At 33.8% G+C, this 20,970-nt stretch overlaps 1 protein-coding gene across 2 annotated transcripts in view; it reads right to left on the reverse strand.

Annotated features, from left to right (window-relative positions):
* Positions 1-18,998: 18,998 nt before the first annotated feature.
* The window catches only part of LOC149190434 (1-aminocyclopropane-1-carboxylate oxidase homolog 7-like), a 49,720-nt gene continuing 47,748 nt past the window's right edge, over positions 18,999-20,970 (reverse strand). For both annotated transcript variants that reach the window (XM_089413400.1, XM_089413401.1), the window contains 2 exons: positions 19,425-19,749; positions 18,999-19,322 (listed from right to left, as the gene is read on the reverse strand). In XM_089413400.1, the coding sequence (XP_089269526.1) occupies positions 19,071-19,322; positions 19,425-19,749 (577 nt within the window). In that variant the 3' untranslated portion in view covers positions 18,999-19,070. The remainder of the gene's footprint in view (positions 19,323-19,424; positions 19,750-20,970) is intronic.

A 20,970-nucleotide genomic window follows, 5' to 3' on the forward strand; every position in this document is an offset into this window, starting at 1 on the left:
ATTTATTTTATTTTATTTTTTATTTTTTAAGATGTTTTTTGGATTGAAAATTGTTGGTGTCACAATTCATAGGGTTATGCACCATACTTTTAGTGATATGATTGGAAAACTATAGCAAATTATCAAGATGATCTAACAATTAATTCAAGAATATCACTTAAAACATTTTAGGCAAGTTTTTCAACAATGTAGAATGTATGACATATCTCTTAATCCTAAGAAATTCTTATTTGTAATATCAAAAGAATTTTTTTTTGGCCATATTGTGTGTGTGAGAGAGAGAGAGAGAGAGTCATAAATTACTCGAATCCGCCTACATCAAGAGTATAATCTTTCTTTGGAAAGATAATTTTTGTTTGAAGATTTGTCACTAATTATTGTTCAATTGTAAATACAATTAATGAATTATTGAAGAAAAAATAGACACTTGAATGGACTCTTAAAACCCAAATATAATTTTCAAATATCAAGTAATCAACTACTACTGCTCCTATTTTGGTTAATTATGATTTTGATAAGGATTTCATACTTTATTAATTTTCCTCAGAAGAAACTATTTCTGCCATACTTACTCAAAAAAATCAAAAGGGAAAAAAGCTTCCTATGTCTTTTATAAGAAATTTTTTACATGATTATGAATTAAAATATTCTACCATAAAAACAAGATATTTCTTTGGTCAAAGCAATTATTCATTTTAAAACCCTGGATTTATTAATGCATGTTATTTCTTATGTACCACACTGCGTTGCGAATATTCTTCTCAATCAACAATTCAAGGAAGGGAGATGGGCAAATTGGTTGGAAAAGCTTCCTGAATATTCTATTAAATTAAAACCCCTTAAGATTGTAAAAGGATAAGGATTATGCAAGCTAATTACTAGCATTAGTGATCCAGATCTTTTAACTTAAAGGATGCATACAAAATTGCATATAAAAGAGCATGTAACCAAGTAACTTAAACACATGAAAAATAAGCAGAAATCATAAAGCAACCATGAGATCAAAGGCACACAAACAATTTGATTACGGAGTTCACCCAATGTGGGCTACGTCTCTGGGCCCTGCTCAAAGTGGGGAGGCCTCTTTCATTAAATGGAAGCAAAAATGAATTACAGTGAACTTTACAAAATTGACCCTTATACCTCCGAATTATGTCGTGGACGAAAAATGCAAAGCTCAGATGCAAAAACAGACATCACCATTGGATTCGTGGCACAAAATTGTGTTAAACGACTATAAACTTGACCAAATTATGAGAAAGTGACCTCTAGAGCTCCAAGGAATCTTTAGATTCCCTGCAAGAATATTTCCCAAGATTCCTTTAGAATATTTCTCAGTTTCCATGCCCGCCTGGGCGCTCTTGGTTCCACCTGCAAAAACTCATTTTCAGCTCATGGTCCCACCACTTCCTCCCCAGTCGAATGACAAAATGGGGTTTTTATATTAGTTCGTGGGCAAATCTTCCAAAAAAGGCCTAACAACCTATTGGTTGGCGGCATTAAAATAGAACGTTGCTGGTTGGGAGGTCCCAGGTTCCAAATTGTGGGCCTCCCATTTTGTTACCTCTGTGTTATGTTTGGCGCAGGGGTTTGTTAAACGGTTTAATGTTGCAATTTTTGGTGGTTGTTTGAATATTGTCGTTGGCATATATTAATTTTTGGTGGTTGTTTGAATATTTTCGTTGGCATATATTAATTATTGGGGTCGACCCACATGTGTTGGGCAAGTTCGAAGCCCGTCGACCCCCCAATATGTGGCGCCATTGTGTTAAGGGGTTGGGCAGGTCCATTGGTGGGTGGCCCTCCCACCATATATATATATATATATATATATATATATGAATGTCGTTGGGACCATTTGGGGTTTTAATTTTTATGACAATAATGGTTAAAATTTTGGATCCAGTTTTTAAGGGTCACTAGGAAAATTAAAGAGGCAATAAATTTTCCATTTCTGACTTCCATTTTTCATGTGTTGTCCCTTCGCCAAATTGTTGCCTCGTTAGTGACTGCCACTTGTCATAGTTTGACCATAACTGTGATTGGTTATATCTTGATCATACAAAATTGTATTTGAGTGTCATTCACACCCTTGGAATCAAGGTGACAAACACTACAATCGGGTCCCAGTTTCACTTCAATATATGACTTTTATTTTTGAGCTTTTTCAAGGCCATTTCTATTTCTGGAGCCACATGGATCATTCCTTCCCACTAATGAGATTTTGGGCCTCCAAAAGATTTATCAGTCAATTGGAAAGTGAGGGTATGGCTCCCTCACTTTCTCCTTTCCAATCCATCAGGCCATACTTGGATGCATTCCCTTGAAACCAATGCAAAGGTACTCCACATCTCCTTGTCGTGAAGTCTGGTTCTTTCTGTCAAGAATGATGTCCTCTAGTAGTTTCTCCAAGTATTCGGGTGCAAAGTCGTCCAATGTAGGAACCTGTCTAACCTCTTTGGTGTCCATGATCAACGGAGGTTCATAAAGCTTCAAGTTTTCAACATTCACCATTGAGTACATCTGCTTATATGCTAGCAAATTGAGATGAAAATCATTGTCTCCAATCTTCTCTAATATGGTGAATAGGGCATATCGGATTGGTCTCAAATTCTTTCCTTCTCCTTTAATTTTTTCTTTGCTGATGTGGAGCCACACTTTGTCTTCAACCTGAAATTGGTGATCAACTTGGTGCTTGTAATGTCGAGCTTTGTATTGAGCTTGAATTTTCTTTGACTACTCCTGCATTGCCTGGTGCATCATCTGAATTCGCTGAATGAACTTCCATGCTTTGTCCCTGTCATCTTTCCCACTGGAATATTCATCTCTCCCAAAGACCATGTATAAGGGATCCTTTGGCAAATAAACAAATCATGTCTCGAACGGTGAGCTCTTAGTGGATGAATGCATTGCCTAGTTGTATGCATGTTGTACATGAGGAAGATGCTTGTCCAAAAACTTTGGATGCTTGCCAAAATAGCCTCGGAGTAAGTGTATCACTGTGTGGTTGACAACCTATATTTTTCCGTAGGTTTTCGAGTGAAATTTCGTGCTCCTCTTAAGCTTGGTGTCTATCATTCTCCACAAAATCATCCAAAACTCTCCAAGAAAATGAGACTTTTGATCAGACACAATGGATGTGGGCAGCCCAAAGTGGACCCATACAAATTGGAAGAAGAGATGAGCAGTCTACTTTGTAGTGACCTGATTTTTACAAGGCATTAAGACACACATTTTTCTAAATCGATCCACAATGACATACAAATAGTCATGACCTCTCCTAGATAAAGGAAAACCACCTACAAAATCCATTGACACACTTTCCCATGGACGACTCGGAACAGGGAGTGGTGTGTAGAGCCCCAATTTTCTATTAGTGGGCTTGCTAACTAAACACAACACACATCCCTTTACATATCGAGTCACAACATTTTTCATGTGAGGCCAATAACACAACCTATGCATCCCTACACCAAAATGACCTACCACAAGAGAGGTATGTGGCTCTCTGATTACATGTTTTCCAAGGTGGTACAATGACTTTCCCTGCAAATGGTAATTGTCCACCTGCGATCCATGAGGCAGCTTTGCATAAATCTCCTTAAAATCATCATCATCAACATACTATTCAACATAACTTTCAAAAGATAAAGAAGCATTTTGCACAACTATATATGAAGAAATAGGAGGGTGAGAAAGAATATCTGCCACTTTGTTGCTGGAGCCCTTCTTGTATTTTATTACCAAGTGAATCTTCCATAGGAATCCCGTCCCTCCTAAATGACGTGCTTGTCGAAGCTTGGTTTGCGATTGGAGATACTGCAAGGGTTGGTGATCTGAGTGAATGATGGTCTTCTTGCCAATTAAATAGTGCTTCAACTTCTTCACGATTTGAACCAAGGCATACAACTCCTTGTCATATGTGGGATAGTTCACAACAACTTGGGATAATGTCTCCAAATGGTAACATACAAGTTTCCTCTGCTGCATCAATACTTCTCCCATGGCATATTCGCTGGAACCTGTCTCGATCTCAAAAGGTTGTTGGAGGTTAGGTAAGGCAAAAATTGGTGTCGTACTGATCTTCTCTTTTAATTTATCAAAGGCTTTCTGCTGCTTTCCTCTCCACTGAAAGGTTTGCTTCACACTTGTCAATGCATGTAAGGGGGATGCAATGACAAAGAAGTTGGCAATGAACCTTCTCCAGTATTGTATTGCACCCAAAAATCTATGAACCTCTGTAACATTGGTGGGTTTAGGCCACTTTACAATCACATCAATTTTAGAAGGATCTATTTTTAATTGTCCACCTCCGACAATGTGACCCAAGTAAACCAAAGAGGTCTTACCAAATTCACACTTAGACATTTTGACATACAATTTTTCTTTTTGCAAAACATCAAGCACCTTTTTAACATGACTCACATGATCTTCCCATGTCCTACTAAAAACAAGAATGTCATCAAGATACATAAGTACAAAATCATCAAGAAAAGGTCTGAAAATATCATTCATCACCCTCATGAATGTGGCTGGAGAATTGCATAGTCCGAATGGCATCACCATCCATTCAAACAACCCCTGTTTCATCTTGAATGCAGTCTTCCATACATCCTGTTCTGCAATCCTGACCTGATGATAGCCATTGCGCAAGTCCAGTTTTTTGAAATAGACAACATTTTTCAATTGGTCTAATAAATCATCAATGCGAGGGAGAGGGTATTGATTCTTCACTGTTATTTTGTTGAGTTCTCTGTAATCCACACACATCCTCCATGTGTTATCTTTCTTTGGCACCAACATGATAGGTGAACCACATGGAGAAGAACTTGGCCTTATGACCCCTTGGTTCAAAAATTCCTATACCTGCTTCTTTATCTCCTCCATCTCAATGGTTGACAACCTATACATACCAATGTTGGGTAACGGAGAATCCCGTTGCAAGTAAATATCATGTTGGATCTCACACTTTGGAGGCCATCCACTTGATTCCTGAAAAATCCCATCATAGTTAGAAACAATTTCATACAATTCCTTTTAAAGAGTGGGATCACAACCTTGGAAAGCTTTAGATGTCTCAACATCTTTTGCTCTCACAACCATCAACATGCACCCTTTGCTGGAATTGATCAATCTCTTCATTTGACCTGCACTTACAAGACTGGCACTAAGTTTGGTGTGATGAGCTTAAACAATGTATTCCACCTCATCTTTCTTGAAATGATACTTGTTTTCATGGCGAAAGAAAACTAATTTCATATCATAAATTTATGGACTCACCAATACAATACCACAAATATCCAAGGGTACAACATCAAGATAAACCTCATCTACTAGTTTGGATGCAATCACAAATATAACTCTGCAATGCTTGGTTACATGCAATTTGGCTTTATCACACACCCAACCAAGAGGGTAGGGTTTCAGATGAGGCTTGGTCTATAATCCTATTTTTTAAACCAAGGATTATGAAATCGAATTTTCTTGTGAGCCCAAATCAAATAAGGTTCCCACTTTAGTATGTTTCATTATGACTCTAATGTGGAACAATTCAATCCTATTTCGTTCACTAACAAGAGACTCATTTGAAGAACTTGTACTTGCATGCAATTCAGAATTTTCATTAGGATGAAGAGAAAGAGTACCTTGTATGCCCATTGTTGTTATCTGTGTCTCGTCACCGAAATCGGATCCAAAGTCTTGTTGTATGGATTCCACCATCTTTTTCTTGTTCTTCCCACCAAATCTCTTTGGTTTCAACTCCGGATGAAACTTCCAACAATGTTCATCATCATGGCCTTCCTTCTTGCAATGTGTGCAATATGGACTTTCTCCTTCCTCCTTCTTGGTTGTAGATGCCTTCTTGTCCTTTCCCTTTCCTTTTCCTTTGAACTTGCCATAATGAGGTTTTAAATATGGTTGCTCTTATTTATCATTCTTGTCCATGTTTTCAAGGTGAATGGCCTTCACACTAGCTGTATCAATAGTAGTAGGCTCAAATAATAAAAAAGAATGCTTGATGTAACTATGTAAAGCACCAATATACTTTGTTACAGATTTTAGTGAATCAAGTGAAATATCCAAATTTAAAGCTTGTTTTCTAAACTCTTATGTGAAGCTTTGTACATTTTGACCCTTTCCTTGTCTCAAATATTACCATTCCATTAAATCGTTTTGTCGATAACCAAAAGGATACAACTGATCTTTTAATGCAGAAACAAAATTGGACCAAGAAGAGAGGAGATTACCTTTGTTTCCTTTCTGCAACTTGTCCTCCCACCAATTGAGAGTGGTGCCACTCAGCCGAAGAGATGCTAATTGGATCTTGGCCTCATCTTCCCTTATCTGATGAATTCAACAATAAACCTCAATCTATCTAATCCAATTGTTTAGTTTCTCTGCATTACATTCTCCATTGTATGTGGGAAAATCAAACTTTACATTTAGCTTAAGAAATGGCTTCTTAGATGTATTCCTATGATGTCTGTTAGAGTGATGAGAAGAATAAGAAGAACTGTCACTAGAGGATGGAGAGGGTGGCTCAGGAAGCTCTCCTCTTCACCTTTATACTGATGCATGGTCATTTGGTTCTTTCTTCTTAGGCTTGATTTCCTTCTCATATTCTGCAAACAACTTGTCAACTTTCTCTGCCATGGTGAAGAAGATCTTGTGATAATTTTTCTCTTCCTCCATTCGAGCTTCCTCATCTGCCATGTTCCATCTTCATGGTGCATGCCCTACTTCGAGATCAAAGGATTTGAGTTTTTCTTCTCCTCTTTGGAGCTTGTTCCTAGTTAGCATTCACTCATGCAAGTCGCATTAAGAAGACCTTCTCTGATACCAAACTTGATCCAGATATTTTAACTTCAAGGATGCATACATAATTTCATATAAAAGAGCATGTAACCAAGTAACTTAAACACATAAAAAAGAAAAAGAAATCATAAAGCAACCATGAGATCAAAGGCACACAAACAATTTGATTACAAAGTTCACCCAATGTGGGCTACGTTTCTAGGCCCTGCTCAAAGTGGGGAGGCCTCTTTCATTAAATGGCAACAAAAATGAATTACAATCAACTTTAAAAAATTGACCCTTATACCTCCAAATTCTATCATGGACAAAAAATGCAAAGCTCAAATGCATAAACAGACATCACCATTGGATTCATGGCATGAAATCGTGTCAAACGACTATAAACTTGACCATATTCTCGGCAAGTGACCTCTAAAGCTCCAAGGAATCTTTAGATTCCCTACAAGAATATTCTCCCAAGATTCCTTCAAAATCTTTCTCGGTTTCCATGCCTGCCTGGGCGCAGTTCCAGCCTCAGCACTCCTGGTTCCACCTACAAAAGTTCATTTTCGACTAACGGTCCCACCACTTCCTCCTCGACTGAATGACGAAATGGGGTTTTATATTAGTTCGTGGGTGGACCTTCCAACAAAGGCATAACAACCTGTTGGTTGGCGGTATTAAAATAGAGCGTTGCTAGTTGGGAGGTCCCGAGTTCCAAACTACGAGCATCCCATTTTGGTACCTCTGTGTTATGTTTTGCGTGGGGGTTTGGCAAACGGTTTAACGTTGCAATTTTTGGCGGTTGTTTGAATATTGTCGTTGGAATATATTAATTTCTGGGGCCACTCGTTGGTGGGCGGACCCACATGGGTTGGGCGGGTTTGAACCCCGCCAGCCTCCCAATACGTGGTGCCATTGTGTTAAAGGGTTGGGTGGAACCGTCGGTGGGTGGCTCACCCACCGTTTTATATTCAATATATATATGAATGTCATTGGGACCGTTTGGGGGGTGGCAGCGCGCCACTCCAAATTTAATATTTTTTTTTTTTTTTTTTATGACAATAATGGTTAAAATTTCAGATTTGGTTTTTAAGGGTCATTGGGTGAATTAAATAGGCGAAAAATTCACCCTTTCTGGTTGTCATTTTCTATGCATCGTCCTTTTGCCAAATAGTTGCCTCATTAGTGATTGTCACTTGGCCCATTTTGACCATAACTTTGACCGGCTATATCTTGAGCAGATGAACTTGGATTTGAGTGTCATGCACACTGTTGGAATCAGGGCGATGAACACTACAATATGGTCCCTATTTTCACTTCAATATGATGACTTTGATTTTTTAGTTTTTTCAAGGCCATTTCTATTTTTGGAGCCACCTAGATCAATTAGCTATGAATATTATTCCTCATCATAGAGATGACACTACTTCACATGATTTATCTATAACAAAGTTTGAATGGTATAATAATATTATCTTTTATTTAAAATCAAGACAATTTCCTATTGAAATGTCTCGAAAATAACAAAGATATCTTGAGATGGACACCAACCACTATTTACTAGTCTTTAGAGTATTGTTTAAAAGAAAAATTTACGGTATATTTTTTAGATGTTTAGATCCTTCAAAATATGATCAAACACTACAAGAATTGCATGAAGGAGTTTGCGTGAGACACTTTGCACACATGGTAAAATCCCACGGAATTATTATAGTTTCTTATTATTGGCCAACTATTTCTAAAGATTCTTATTAAATGATCGGAAAATGTTTTCCTTGTCAAAATTCTTTTGGAAGAATGAAAGGGGTTGTTATCCCTTTGAAATATATGTTAATTTAAATTCCATTTGCACAATAGGGTTTGATGTTATTGACCTAATAAATCCAAAATAAAGTAATAGTCAATCATACATAATCATTGCCATTGACTATTTCAGAAAGTGGTAAGAAGTCGTGGCATTAAACCACTGATTTAGAACAACTTATTCACTACCTAAAGGATAATATTTTATCCAGATTTGGTGTCCCATAAAAATTTTTAATGGATAATGGCTATATCTTTATAAGATCAAAATTCATAAAGTTTTGTGGAGAATATGGTTTATTAATGTGACAGTCATTTAACTACTATCAACAAGGAAATCGTTTTGTTGAATCAACAAACAATTCATTAATTCAAATTCTTAAAAAAATAATTTCAAAGAATCAAAAGGATTGGAACAAAAAGTTGATAAATGCTCTTTGGGCTAGTCAAATTACTCCAAACAAAATTGAAGGAAATTCACCTTACACTTTGGTATATGGAAAATATGCTAGACTTCCAATGCATTTGGAACTCGATGCATTAGCCATTTTCTTTGAAATTGAAGATGAAGAAGTAATCATCCCCCTCTAAGCATGTTATTATCAATTAATCCAATTAGAAGAACAACGAACACAAGTAATGAAAACCATGTACGAAAGGCAACAAACAATTAAAAGGAATTTTGATTAAAGCATTAATATGAAAAAATTCCACAAAGATTAATCGGTTTTACTCTAGAACAAAGTAAGGAAAAAACCATCACAACACAGTAAGTCTCAAGCCCTTTAGATCTAACCATATCAAATTTAAAAGGTTAGTGGGTTCAATTCTTATTTCATAAAATACATGAAGAGAACAATTCAAAGGTTGCACGTAAATGGGAAACATCTTAAACACTTCCATATTGAATCCCCCTGTCATCATCAATGTACATAATATTTTCTTTATTTTTCCTTTTTGTAGCTCATTTTCTATACATTTTACTCTCATTAACTTCCTTTTATTTATAATAGACAATGTCTCTCTTCTAACTCTACTACCCAATGTACAAGGCTCTTTAGATTCTCAACAACTCGCCAGGGGTTATTATGCCAAAATTGGAGACAAATTTTGATCAAGTTTCCTTAATCAATGTTCTATTGATTTTGGTAGCACTCGGTGCTACTTCCTAATATTATTCACTTGGTCATTTCTGATCTAATGTAAGATCCATCAACCTCAAAACTCCTAGATTGTATTGATATTTAGTCATTTTTCACAATTGCAAGTTGTCAAAAAGACTTTCCTTTACTTCTAACCCACTATACTTCAAAACTTAATCTCTTTTTATTCTTTTACATATGAAATGTCTTACATTCATTTCCACCTACATCACTCTATCCTTGTATTACCATCCCCCACCCATTTCATGATACCTAATATATTTTTTTGTTCGTGGGAGTCCTTGTTGCAAGAGTATAAAGTATAATAGAATGCTTTGTGTTGTACAAGTCTGCATCACTTAAATTTCACCCACATGTTTGCAATCTTCAAATTTCCCTCTACATCACATAAATTTCACCCACAATACTTAATAATTTTCGTTAATCTTTGATTTCCACATTACAACATCATACTTAGTTGTTTTTCCATGAATCCAGATGTGAGATACCTCTCCTCACTTCACCCCATTATCTCCCACATCCCACATTTCCACAATCCCTATTTTGAACTTCGCAAGATTCAATATGCATCTTTTCTTACTTAGTCAATTGAAGGTGATATCCAATTATTAACATCACCTCCAAAATTATAGTATGAGATATTCATCTAAATTTATAGGAGATTTAGGATGGAAACTTCATTTTCCAAGGATCATTAGTTCATTCTCCCCAAATTTGTTTAGAACCACAAGTGCAAAACCTTTAATTTAAAAGAGTTATAATTTCATACATGCTTTATTATCCTAAACTTCCTCATTAAACTTTACAAGCATGTATTTTAGTTATCCCTTGCTCACATATTCCTTATGATATTTTTCAACATTAATATCTTTGTTTCCTTCCTTGTGACTTCTAATGATGAACATCTCCACTTAATTTTTTTCCCATGTTAAACCAACATTTTAAAACTAACTTCTTTTAATATACTCATGTTTATAACACTACCACATCAACTATATGAAGAAGAATAAGGACCTAGAGTATGCTCTAAAACTATTTTTTCTTGGCTAAAAGTTTGTCTTCCTCATATGTAAGGAAACATGTTAATGACTCAAGACTCAGAGGCACCTTACAATCCACCAAGGGTAATTCCAAGTAGTATGGTTTTCCTTAAATAGTGGTGATGGAAACCAATAATGAATGCCCCCAATACTAATTTAACAATTAAATAATGATAAATTTTCTTACTACATTAAAAAAACCATAAAAAATAACAATATATAACTAAAAAAAATAAAAAATAAATAAATATAATTTAGAAAACAAAAAAACAAAAGAAGAAACAAATTTACATAACATAAAAGGCTCCAAGGGATTGGGCATACAAGATATCTTCTATATGATGATTTCAAAGAACTCTTATCTATGTTTAAAAAAATATTAAAATTTTCAACAACAAAAAAATGCACTAACATTATTTATATCTAAAAATAATATAAAGCTTGTGTTATTAATGAAATGGATTAAATAAAAATAAATGATGTCAATAATTGTGTTTATTTTGGAATAGGGTTTTCAAAATTGTAATTTAATTATCAATTATTATTTGATGAATGATACTTACAAGAATTAAACTTGGATCAAGAGGATACAATTCTCACCTCCCAACCACCTAGGATAACCCCAATTGACATCATTAGCATCATCATCATTATTATAAAAAGAATTAATATATAAGTTAAATATGTATACATTTGAAAAAACATGGAACAAGATTCTAATGTGGAAATTTACTCCCACTTTACCATGGAGATTCCTAATTTGTAAGTAGGATTTGTTACAATACCATGGCTTATCAGTACCACATGCCCAAAATACCATAACTCATTTTATATGACACTTGTGCATATTACTTTTTTTTTTAATTAATCAATTTAAATAAAAGAGCAAAAATGGTTAATTACTTTGGAGACAAATCTCAGTGTTTGATTTGTGTATACTACTAAGAATATTCCACGAAGGTTAAATATCTACCATCCACCTAATAATTATTTATAATTGAAATAAAATTCTAGAAGCCCTATTCTAAAATAGAAATGCATATGGGCATACATAATTTTAATAATAATTACAAATTAAAAGTTGAGATTTATCTTAAGTTATGCCCTTTCCACTCTTTTAATTAAATTGATATATTAAAAGAAAATGTCCTATGATTAAGTATTCTATGAAATAACTTATGATGTTTTGGGCATGTGGAATTGATAAGCCATGATATTGACCTATATTATTGTGACAAATAGATTAAGAATATTAATGATAAGTGGGGATGAATCTCCATGACTAAGAATCTTGTTACATGTTTTTTAAATGTTTATACATTTAGCTCATATATTAATTATTTTATAGCTAATAATAATTTAAAATAAAATTATAGTTAAAAATCTTTACGATTTTTAACTTTTTTGATAATTGGAAATGTATTATAAAGTAAGTATTTTGATGTTTTTTTTTCAAGAAATAAGTATCAAAATTATATTAATAAAATGTGATTCGTCCCAAACTGTTACAATTATTCGAAGAACAAGAGATTCCATGATTCCACACGCAAGATCATCCCAAAACTTTACTTGAGAACCTCATAGTACAAGAAAAATGTTCCCATTACAGTGAAAGACTTTCCAAAAAAACCCCTAAAATCCATATGTATTTACATCCCATGCTAAACTTAGTTTCATTTTAACTTGGATTGACTTCTAATTTTTCTTAAAGAGTTACTTTTCTTCTTTCTTCCAACTTGGATCCAACCCATATTTTATGAATGACCGGTCTTACCACCATTCTTTGCATGATCTCTACTAACATCTTCGGTCTTTGGAGGCAATGGAGGCTCATTTGCGTCCATCATATCTTCCTAAGGGAGGAGCTTTATCGAACTGAATTCCCAGGGAGAACCCGCTAAGGGGATGGACCCAGTGATACTCTTGCCCTGGTCCATACTTGAATGTTCAACAATAGAGGCCTTTTTCCCATTAATGTTCATCGAGAAAGTGCTTGGTGAAGCAATTGTTATGCTATCCTTAGCTGAGATGACAATATCTTTCGCATTAGAACTCATCTTTTCTTGATTTTTTGTTGAATGGTTTGAATTGTTTTGAAACTTGTCCTCTTTGCAAGAGGCTGAGGGATGGTTCTCCTTCAGATTGAGTAAAGATCAAAGGTGGATCCCTCCCACCATTGAGGTTTTCAGTTAGTTTTTTGTTGTATTTTTCTTAGCTTTGGGGTAGATTTTATGGAATGCCCAGTCTCATAATAACCTCTACAACAAAACAAGATATTTTTGTAGTCTTATTTTTGCATCCATAAGAATCCAGGACCTGTTAACTTAATTTCAACAAGAATCCCTTATTGAAATATATTTCCACACATACATGTGTGCATATGTGGGCTTCTGGTAGTATTTTATATCTACACCTCGATAATAGAATTTTCCTAATGTGTTATTAATTGTAGTCAAAGATGCAAGATTCCACCAATGTAAAGGGAGGTTGGGAAGCGTTACCCAAACTAGAGTATATGAAAGTGATGTCGTGAGAGGGTCAAAGGAGGGAAACCAAGGCTGCATGGAGAGTCTTGTGCCGCCCCAGAACCATGGAGTAGAGTTCAATATTTGAGATTTGTCATCGACTTTGTTGAAAACTGCTATGAAAAATCCTCTTACTAGAAAATAGGTGTTCAACCACTTCATAAAAAATATATGGTTTATACTACTCAGAAATCTAGGAGTGAAGGTCAGAGAAGAATTTAGCCTCACTTATTATCTTAGCCACACTCAAAACCTTGATTACAAGAGCATCAAGAATAGGAATCCCAGAGGGGTGGGATCTAGAAGTGGGGTTATAAAAAAAAATCTCAAGCATGCATAGAAGATGACCCTTGAGGGAGGCACTGGAAATCGATTTTACAATCCGCAGAAAGCCAAATGGGACATCGCTGAACTAGAACTTGCCATACATGAAGAAGGGACATCACTCGAAATAATCGTCATCGAAACAGGGATAAAAATTGACGACACTGGTGTGCCACTAGAGACAGGGTTCCAAAAATGAGAAACACTTGATCCAGAAGTCGAGCCTGCAATCTTGAAAAGCAGAGACATTGATGAAACCATCAAGGGAGCCATCTCATAAGGAAGGAATGTTGCAACAACCTGAGTAGAGAGGAATGAAAAATCTGCTAAAAAGAGAGGAGAAGCTAGAGTTGTAGCGAAATCAAAGCCAGAAATAAGAACTTCAATCAAAGGAAAAGGATCTCAGGAGGGGCGACGCTCGGTTAAGGCCAAACCCTAACTACCATAGCAAAGCAACGAGCAAATGCCATTCCTAATTTATATTAATTTTTTTAAAGTATTTTAATATTTATTATATTTTAATATTTATCAATATTTATTAATAATTTAATTTATATAATTATATTAATATAATACACAATAAACATAAATATAAAATAATTAAGTATACACTAACTTTAAAAGTAAACTTACATCATTCGCATAGAATTCAGTTTCAAGAAAAAAATATATAATATTATTAAGTCGATGCTTTTAAGTGAATAATATTTTTAATGTGTTGAGAATAATTTTGATTAATTCTAAATCTTAATAATGGAAAACAAGTAAAATGAAAAGAAAGAAAGTATAAAAGGAAAATGAAAATTTTCATTAATACTATATTTTTATATATAAGAGGATAGGAAGGAAAAAATTAGTAAAAAAACCTTGATTAAAAACATAAAGCATTTATTAAATTGAATATATTAATGTAAAAAATATAAAAATAAAATAAGCCATCTCCAGAAAAATATTGGCTTCCAAAAAGTAGTGTTCCAAAAGTAGTGAAAGTGTGAGGGCTTTCTTAATAAATAGGGGTTTTCTTTATAAATAAGTTCACAAAAGATGCATTTTTATCTTAAAAATGTTTTATGAAAATATAACGAGAAAAAAATGATAAGACTCATATGTTTTTTTCACATTCTTAATAAAGGGTGACGCATACGTAGAAAGATGTCTATATAAATGGAATTACAATAGGTGAGGTATTTGAATTACAATAGGTGATGTACAAATTATTGGAATTTTTATTGATTAAGGGAGAAAAATTAATACTATTTTTAATTGATTAAATAAATAAATAAATGAAAAAATTACTAATTCATAAGGATTAGAGCTATTAGGGGATCTTAACACATTTATGTTAACAGGGAGACATTTGGATTTTACTGATTTTTTTTAGTGTTTAATTTTAATTTTCTTTTAAGAATTGTTTTAATTTTTTTTTTTTTTATTATAATTAGATTTCATCTAAATTTTATGATCAAATTCTTCTTTTTAGTTGATCAAATTCTTCTTTTTAGTTGAGTGGATTGTTTGTTCTCTTTTTCTATCAAGGTTCAATTCCCACAAGTGACATATAGGTTGATTGTAATAAGGCTAGAAGGGTGGACATCCCCTAGGATAGAGGTTCACTCTAGTATGCTTCCAAACACTTCAACCCTACTACTTCGCAAGTTATTGGTAGATCTAATTTGTAAGTTGTTGAATATATTCTTAGATTATAGTGGTAGCTAACAGGTTTAATCTTGGGAAAAGTCTAGATCACTCCAATTGATTACTTATTCCCATAGTTAAAATTAAAAAATAAGCAGATATATTATCATTTTAGTGTTGGCATTATGGTGTTCATGGTTGTAGCTAGTTGATGTTGGCATTGGCTTCATGATGACAACTAGCTCGTGTTGGCATTGGTGCCAACCCTGCGTAGCCTAGTTGATGTGTTGATTGTCTTCTTTGTAGTATGGATGCAATTGGTTGAGTTGGCATTGAGATGGTTATGTTGGCATTAATGCAACCTTTCATGATGTAGCTTGTTGGTAGCATGGTGGCCATGGAGGAGTTGCCTTGTGTTGGCATGTGCATTGATGTCAATTTTATGATGCCTTGTTATGCATTGATTGGAAGCATTGTAGATGCTACTACAAGTGGATGATTCAGATCTACAGGTGTTGGAGATGATGGCTTAGGTGTCATTCATGTTGTTGAGTGAGCACACTAGTTTAGGACAATGGCAGATTAGGTCATCATGCTTATGTTCCTATTCATGACTTATTGCAGTAGCGTGTTGACCTTATGATGATGTTGTAGATGTGCTTTAGTGTGCAAGGGGTGTTACAAGTCTATTCAGATGTCTTGCAACTTGTTCAAGTGTTAGAGGAGAGTGGAGGACTTGTTCATAGACATACTCACAAGTCAACCCTTGTTTGTTGGCCCTTAGGTCAACTTGAAAGTGGCATTGAGGAGACAAGTTTGATCCATTTGCAGAGGTGTTAAAGGTTGTGACAAAGGTTTGGAGGCATGTATAGGAATTGGGGAAGGTAAGCAATAATTTGGGGGTAGTTCCGAGCTAGAGTTTTTGGGTTCTGACCATCCTTTGCCCCAACCTCACCCATGCAGGCTTGTGTGTGCAGTTGAAAGGCTCCAAATGTATGGAGAGAAGCCTATGCATGTTGTTGCAACCATGATCAAAAAATTTAGTGCATGCGATTGAGCTTCTTCACGAAAAATTCACCAGATTCCTTGCACACATCGGATGTATTTCAACTTGTATATTCTGGGAAGCTTCTAAATGAATTGAATAAGGCTGGGAATGGTTTGAAAAAGTCCTCCATTGATGTGAACACCTTAAGTGCACAAGTAGTGGTGATAATGGCTTGCTTTTGTCAACTTTGTGCACCTTTGATCCCAGGCCAAAAGTGAATTTCGCCCCTATGTTTTATTACTTCATTTTGGAGCCGGGTGTATGTTGGTTCAATGAATAGGTGAGTGAGAGAAGGTTGTACAGAGGAGAAATGCTTCAGACTTAGTAGTGAGAAAAGATAGACAAAGTATGAGTATAAATGACAGTGAATGGAGCAGATTGCTGAAGCAGTGCATCAATATTTAGATTATATTTAAGGTTGTTGTAGTAGAGATTTTTGGAGAGTTTTTCATATTGCTAGATAGTGTTTTTGTTAGTGATTTGGTGCTATATTATGGCCACTATTTTCTAGTGTAGAGAGCATGTTATTTGTGGTGTTTTTGTTTGATTTATTGATGGTGTCTTTCTTCTAGAGATCGTATTGCAGCGCTGAATCTAGTTGAGCAGAGAGTCTTGGGATCCAATATGAAAATATATGAAACAAGGTCCGCATAGAGTAGAGCAATAGTGACTTCATGAGAGTGGATTAGTGATTTCAAAGCTTCGGCGAAAGGAACAATTTCTCCATCCAATCGGAGCTGGATAGTCCAACCAAAGTTGGACAAGGATCATTGATCGTGGTGGCTTTCAACAGTTGGTAGTCCATAGATCCGTGTGCTGGGCTAATCAGTAGAATCGAGTCTCTTGGATGATAAGAGTTAGCTAGTTGTGTATGAGGTCGAGTCTCCTGGTTGATGGAGTCAATTGGAGTCAATTATCTATGTAAAAGACAAATTGCTTGACATAATAGAGATTCAGAGCAATGCGACGGTAACAACAAGGGTGTTTTTTTCTCCCTAAAGGGTTTCCACCAGAAATCTTGTGTCTCATGTGTGATGATGATTTGTGTGGTTGTGCTTTGATGGTTTGCTTCTAGTTCATGTTGCTTATATGTTTACATATTTATCATTTACTTGCTTATGATCCATGTGAAGCTGCTAACAAGTGTGTGATTCAGTAAAGTAAATAAAAAACAAAAATTGTGAATAAGTCACACTACTATTCACCCCGCACTTAGTAGTGCTCAAGGTTTCAACATTTAGTTGTTTATTAATATAACAACCGATTATTGGTAAATCCCCTATTAATGTTTTCCAAAAAAAGAAACATAACATATAACTTAGTGGGTCACTTAATAATCAAATATCAAAAATTTAATTTTAATAGACTTAATCAAGATGACTATATTTTATGTAAATTTAAAATGAGTTTTAAAGTCACATCAAATTAATAAAATATGAAATATGTATGAAAAATAAAACAAGTGTTTTCATGGGGAAGAGAGAGGCTTTGCAACCAAGTACAAGGGGATGTTGCCACATAATGTTACATTTAAAAATAATAAAATAATATTTACTTTAACAAATTAAAAAATAGTAATAACAAAAAAATCATTATCTATCATAAATAAACGACGTCAATTTTTACTTTAATTTTACATCAAATCTCTACAGAGAGAGGAAATAATTGAAAGCATAAAAAACAAAAAATAAGAGAGATGTAATTTCTTCACTACTTAATATGAAGTTGAAAAATGGAACATAAAAACAATATTATTGATATTATTTGATGTGCAATTCATTTTTTATTGAGTTGAAAAGTAACATCTAAAACACAATATATTAATAACAAAAAATTAGTGGCATGTATAATAAAAATATTTCAATGTCCATATTAAATAACATAATTTTATATAAAGGAAAATGATGTAATTTATTTTTATTTTTATTTTTATGTTTTTCATTTTCCATTGTGGAGATGTGTAATTTATTTCATCTTAACATAGAATTGATATTTTAAAAAATATTAATAACCAAAAAATAATAATGTGGGTCATAAATCAAATATTTCACATGTATGTTGAGTAAAAGATTTTAAATAAAAAAATATATATGTAAAGAGAAAAATAGCCAAAGAGTTCTTATTCCATTAATAGGTTTTTTCTAATTCAAGATATGAGGAATATTTGTAATTCCTTCAATGTTTAATATGGAGTCAACATATCACATTTAAAAAAATATTAATAACAATCATACTTAAATAGATAGATAGCATTTTAAAAAATATTAATAACAAAAATAATTCAATGTGTGTGAGAGAGATTATATTTTATGGATATATGTTTTCTACTTTGGAATATGATGGTGCATGTATTAATATTTTAATGTGAAAAATGTGGATCATAAATCAAATATTTCAATGTCAAACTACATATATATTATATAAAATGAGTGAGAATAAAAAAATTCTTATAATTAAAACATTTTATTAGTGTCCAGCTCAAAACCAGTGTAGATCTATCTTAACTTTTGATTTACCAATAACAGAGAGAAATCAAATCTTTCAAGGTACAAACCTTTTCTTAAATTTTTCTCAAATATAATATGCTACTATAAACAAAGATAATATAAAATTCCATTATAAATAAAAATAATCAAATATTGTTTTTAATATTTAACCCTCGAGTGCAGAGTCATGTCAATTTATTTCAATACATATTCTAAAAATATAAAATGACATGAATATAGTAAAAAATTCAATTTAATTGAGCATATTTTAGGGAATTTTTACTATGACTACTCATGCTGGAGAAATTTTTCATATATTTATCAAAACTAATTTCTCTATATTTTGGAGGATTGGTGCTATTCAAGAGTTGTGGAATGGGGCCAATCACTGCACTAGCTTCCACCACTGGAGTGAAAAACATTGCAATGGAAATCCTTTCATGTATAGAATTAGACGCAACACAATGCTCTACGCTCTTGAATTTCCCATTAGACAATATCTGCAGCAAAATGCTAAAACCTTAGTAGTGGAATCACATGTATGGAATCACATGTATGGTTTGTCCAATGTTAAGAATTATAGTTATGAAAAAACTTCTTACCTCAAGTTGATCTCCAGCATTGATCACAAATGCTCCGGGAATAGGATCTATACCTAACCAATTACCATCCTTGAAAATTTTGAGTCCTCCGACATTGTCCTGCAATAGTATGGTAATAGTTCCAGGGTCTGAATGACTAGCAGTGCCAATTGTCCTGTCCGGTTGTGGAGATGGTGGGTAAAAATTTATGCTGAGTCTTTGTCTGCTCATGGATTTGATATTCTCAACCAAGTAATTTGGAGTTAATGATAAAGCCTCTGAGAAGAGATTCAAAAGTCTCTTTGACATAAATTCAAGGTGTTTGCAGTACTCTATCCCTTCATCTCTGCAAATGTATTTTGTGAATAAAACAATAATCAAAAATATGTTGTGAATTACATCTCAATAAAGCTCGATAGTTTTCTCTACCAAAATCACATAAATAAGGAAATCATATAAATAAAATAAGGAAATCATATAAATAAAAGTGAGAGGAAAACATAATTTTCTTTAAAAATAACATAATTTTAAAAAATTGGCATATTGGCATATTTCAAAAAGTAGTAGCTAAATTGACTTGAAATCCAATACAAATAATCATATTATAGTCAAAATTGTGTTTTTTTATTTATCAATTATTTTATTTACTTGGGCTCGTGAGAAAATGGGCTTGTGTATTGTGAGAAAATGATGAGCGAGGAATGAAACAACTCCTCTAGTATTAGAATAAACTCTTGAAGGAAGTTTTAATATGTAGAATTGAACTTAGGAGAGTACATGGTAGTCAGAGGACTTTTTAAGGAAGTTTTATTAGGATAATCATAGTAAGGTAATAAAAAAGTGGAGAATGGGAAAAGGAAGCCTAGAAGTTTCATCTTTTACGGATGGTGACACAAATGTTTAAGGGTTTGTCAAAATTTTAAGTAACAACTGAAAAAACAAGAATTAACTTTGAAGGGTTTTTAGTCAAAAGGCCATAAAATGTCAGATTTGATGTCACATATTCTAGAGTGAGAAATTAGATACAATACATGAAGGATCATGTAGTGATACAAAAATTTATAGGGATTTGGCCTTCAAAATAGGCACTAATATGGTGTATGATCTCAAGTTGGAAACCAAAAGGCCAAATAGACCTAAAGCTAGGTTGTAAGGGCTTTGTCACAACCATTTTCATGAGTAGAGAGTAGAGAACAAATCTTTGAAGATGGACCCTATTTCTTCAGCTCATTAGATTTAAATCTATGAATTTAGATAGGGAATTTGAGCCTTGATAATGAAGACTTCACAACGGTCCCAAAATGGATTCAATTATAGTCATTATGACAAGAGATTTGGGGTGAAGAAGCTCCCATAGGAATAAGAAACATGGTGAGAAATTATATCAAAACCTTTGAAATTACCAAAACAAATAAGTGCAATGCATTTGCCAGGGTATATTTATACATGATGCATTAAGTGCCCATCCAAAATTAATATGTAGCAACTTTCAAGATTCAAAGTGGAATTGAAGCATATCCCCTTTGATGCAAGAAGTACCACATACATGGGCATTTATTTCATGATT

Source organism: Pinus tabuliformis, chromosome 3_1 (assembly GCF_031772625.1).
Source record: "Pinus tabuliformis cultivar Carrire ecotype Pingquan chromosome 3_1, CPIR1, whole genome shotgun sequence".
Taxonomy (NCBI): domain Eukaryota; kingdom Viridiplantae; phylum Streptophyta; class Pinopsida; order Pinales; family Pinaceae; genus Pinus; species Pinus tabuliformis.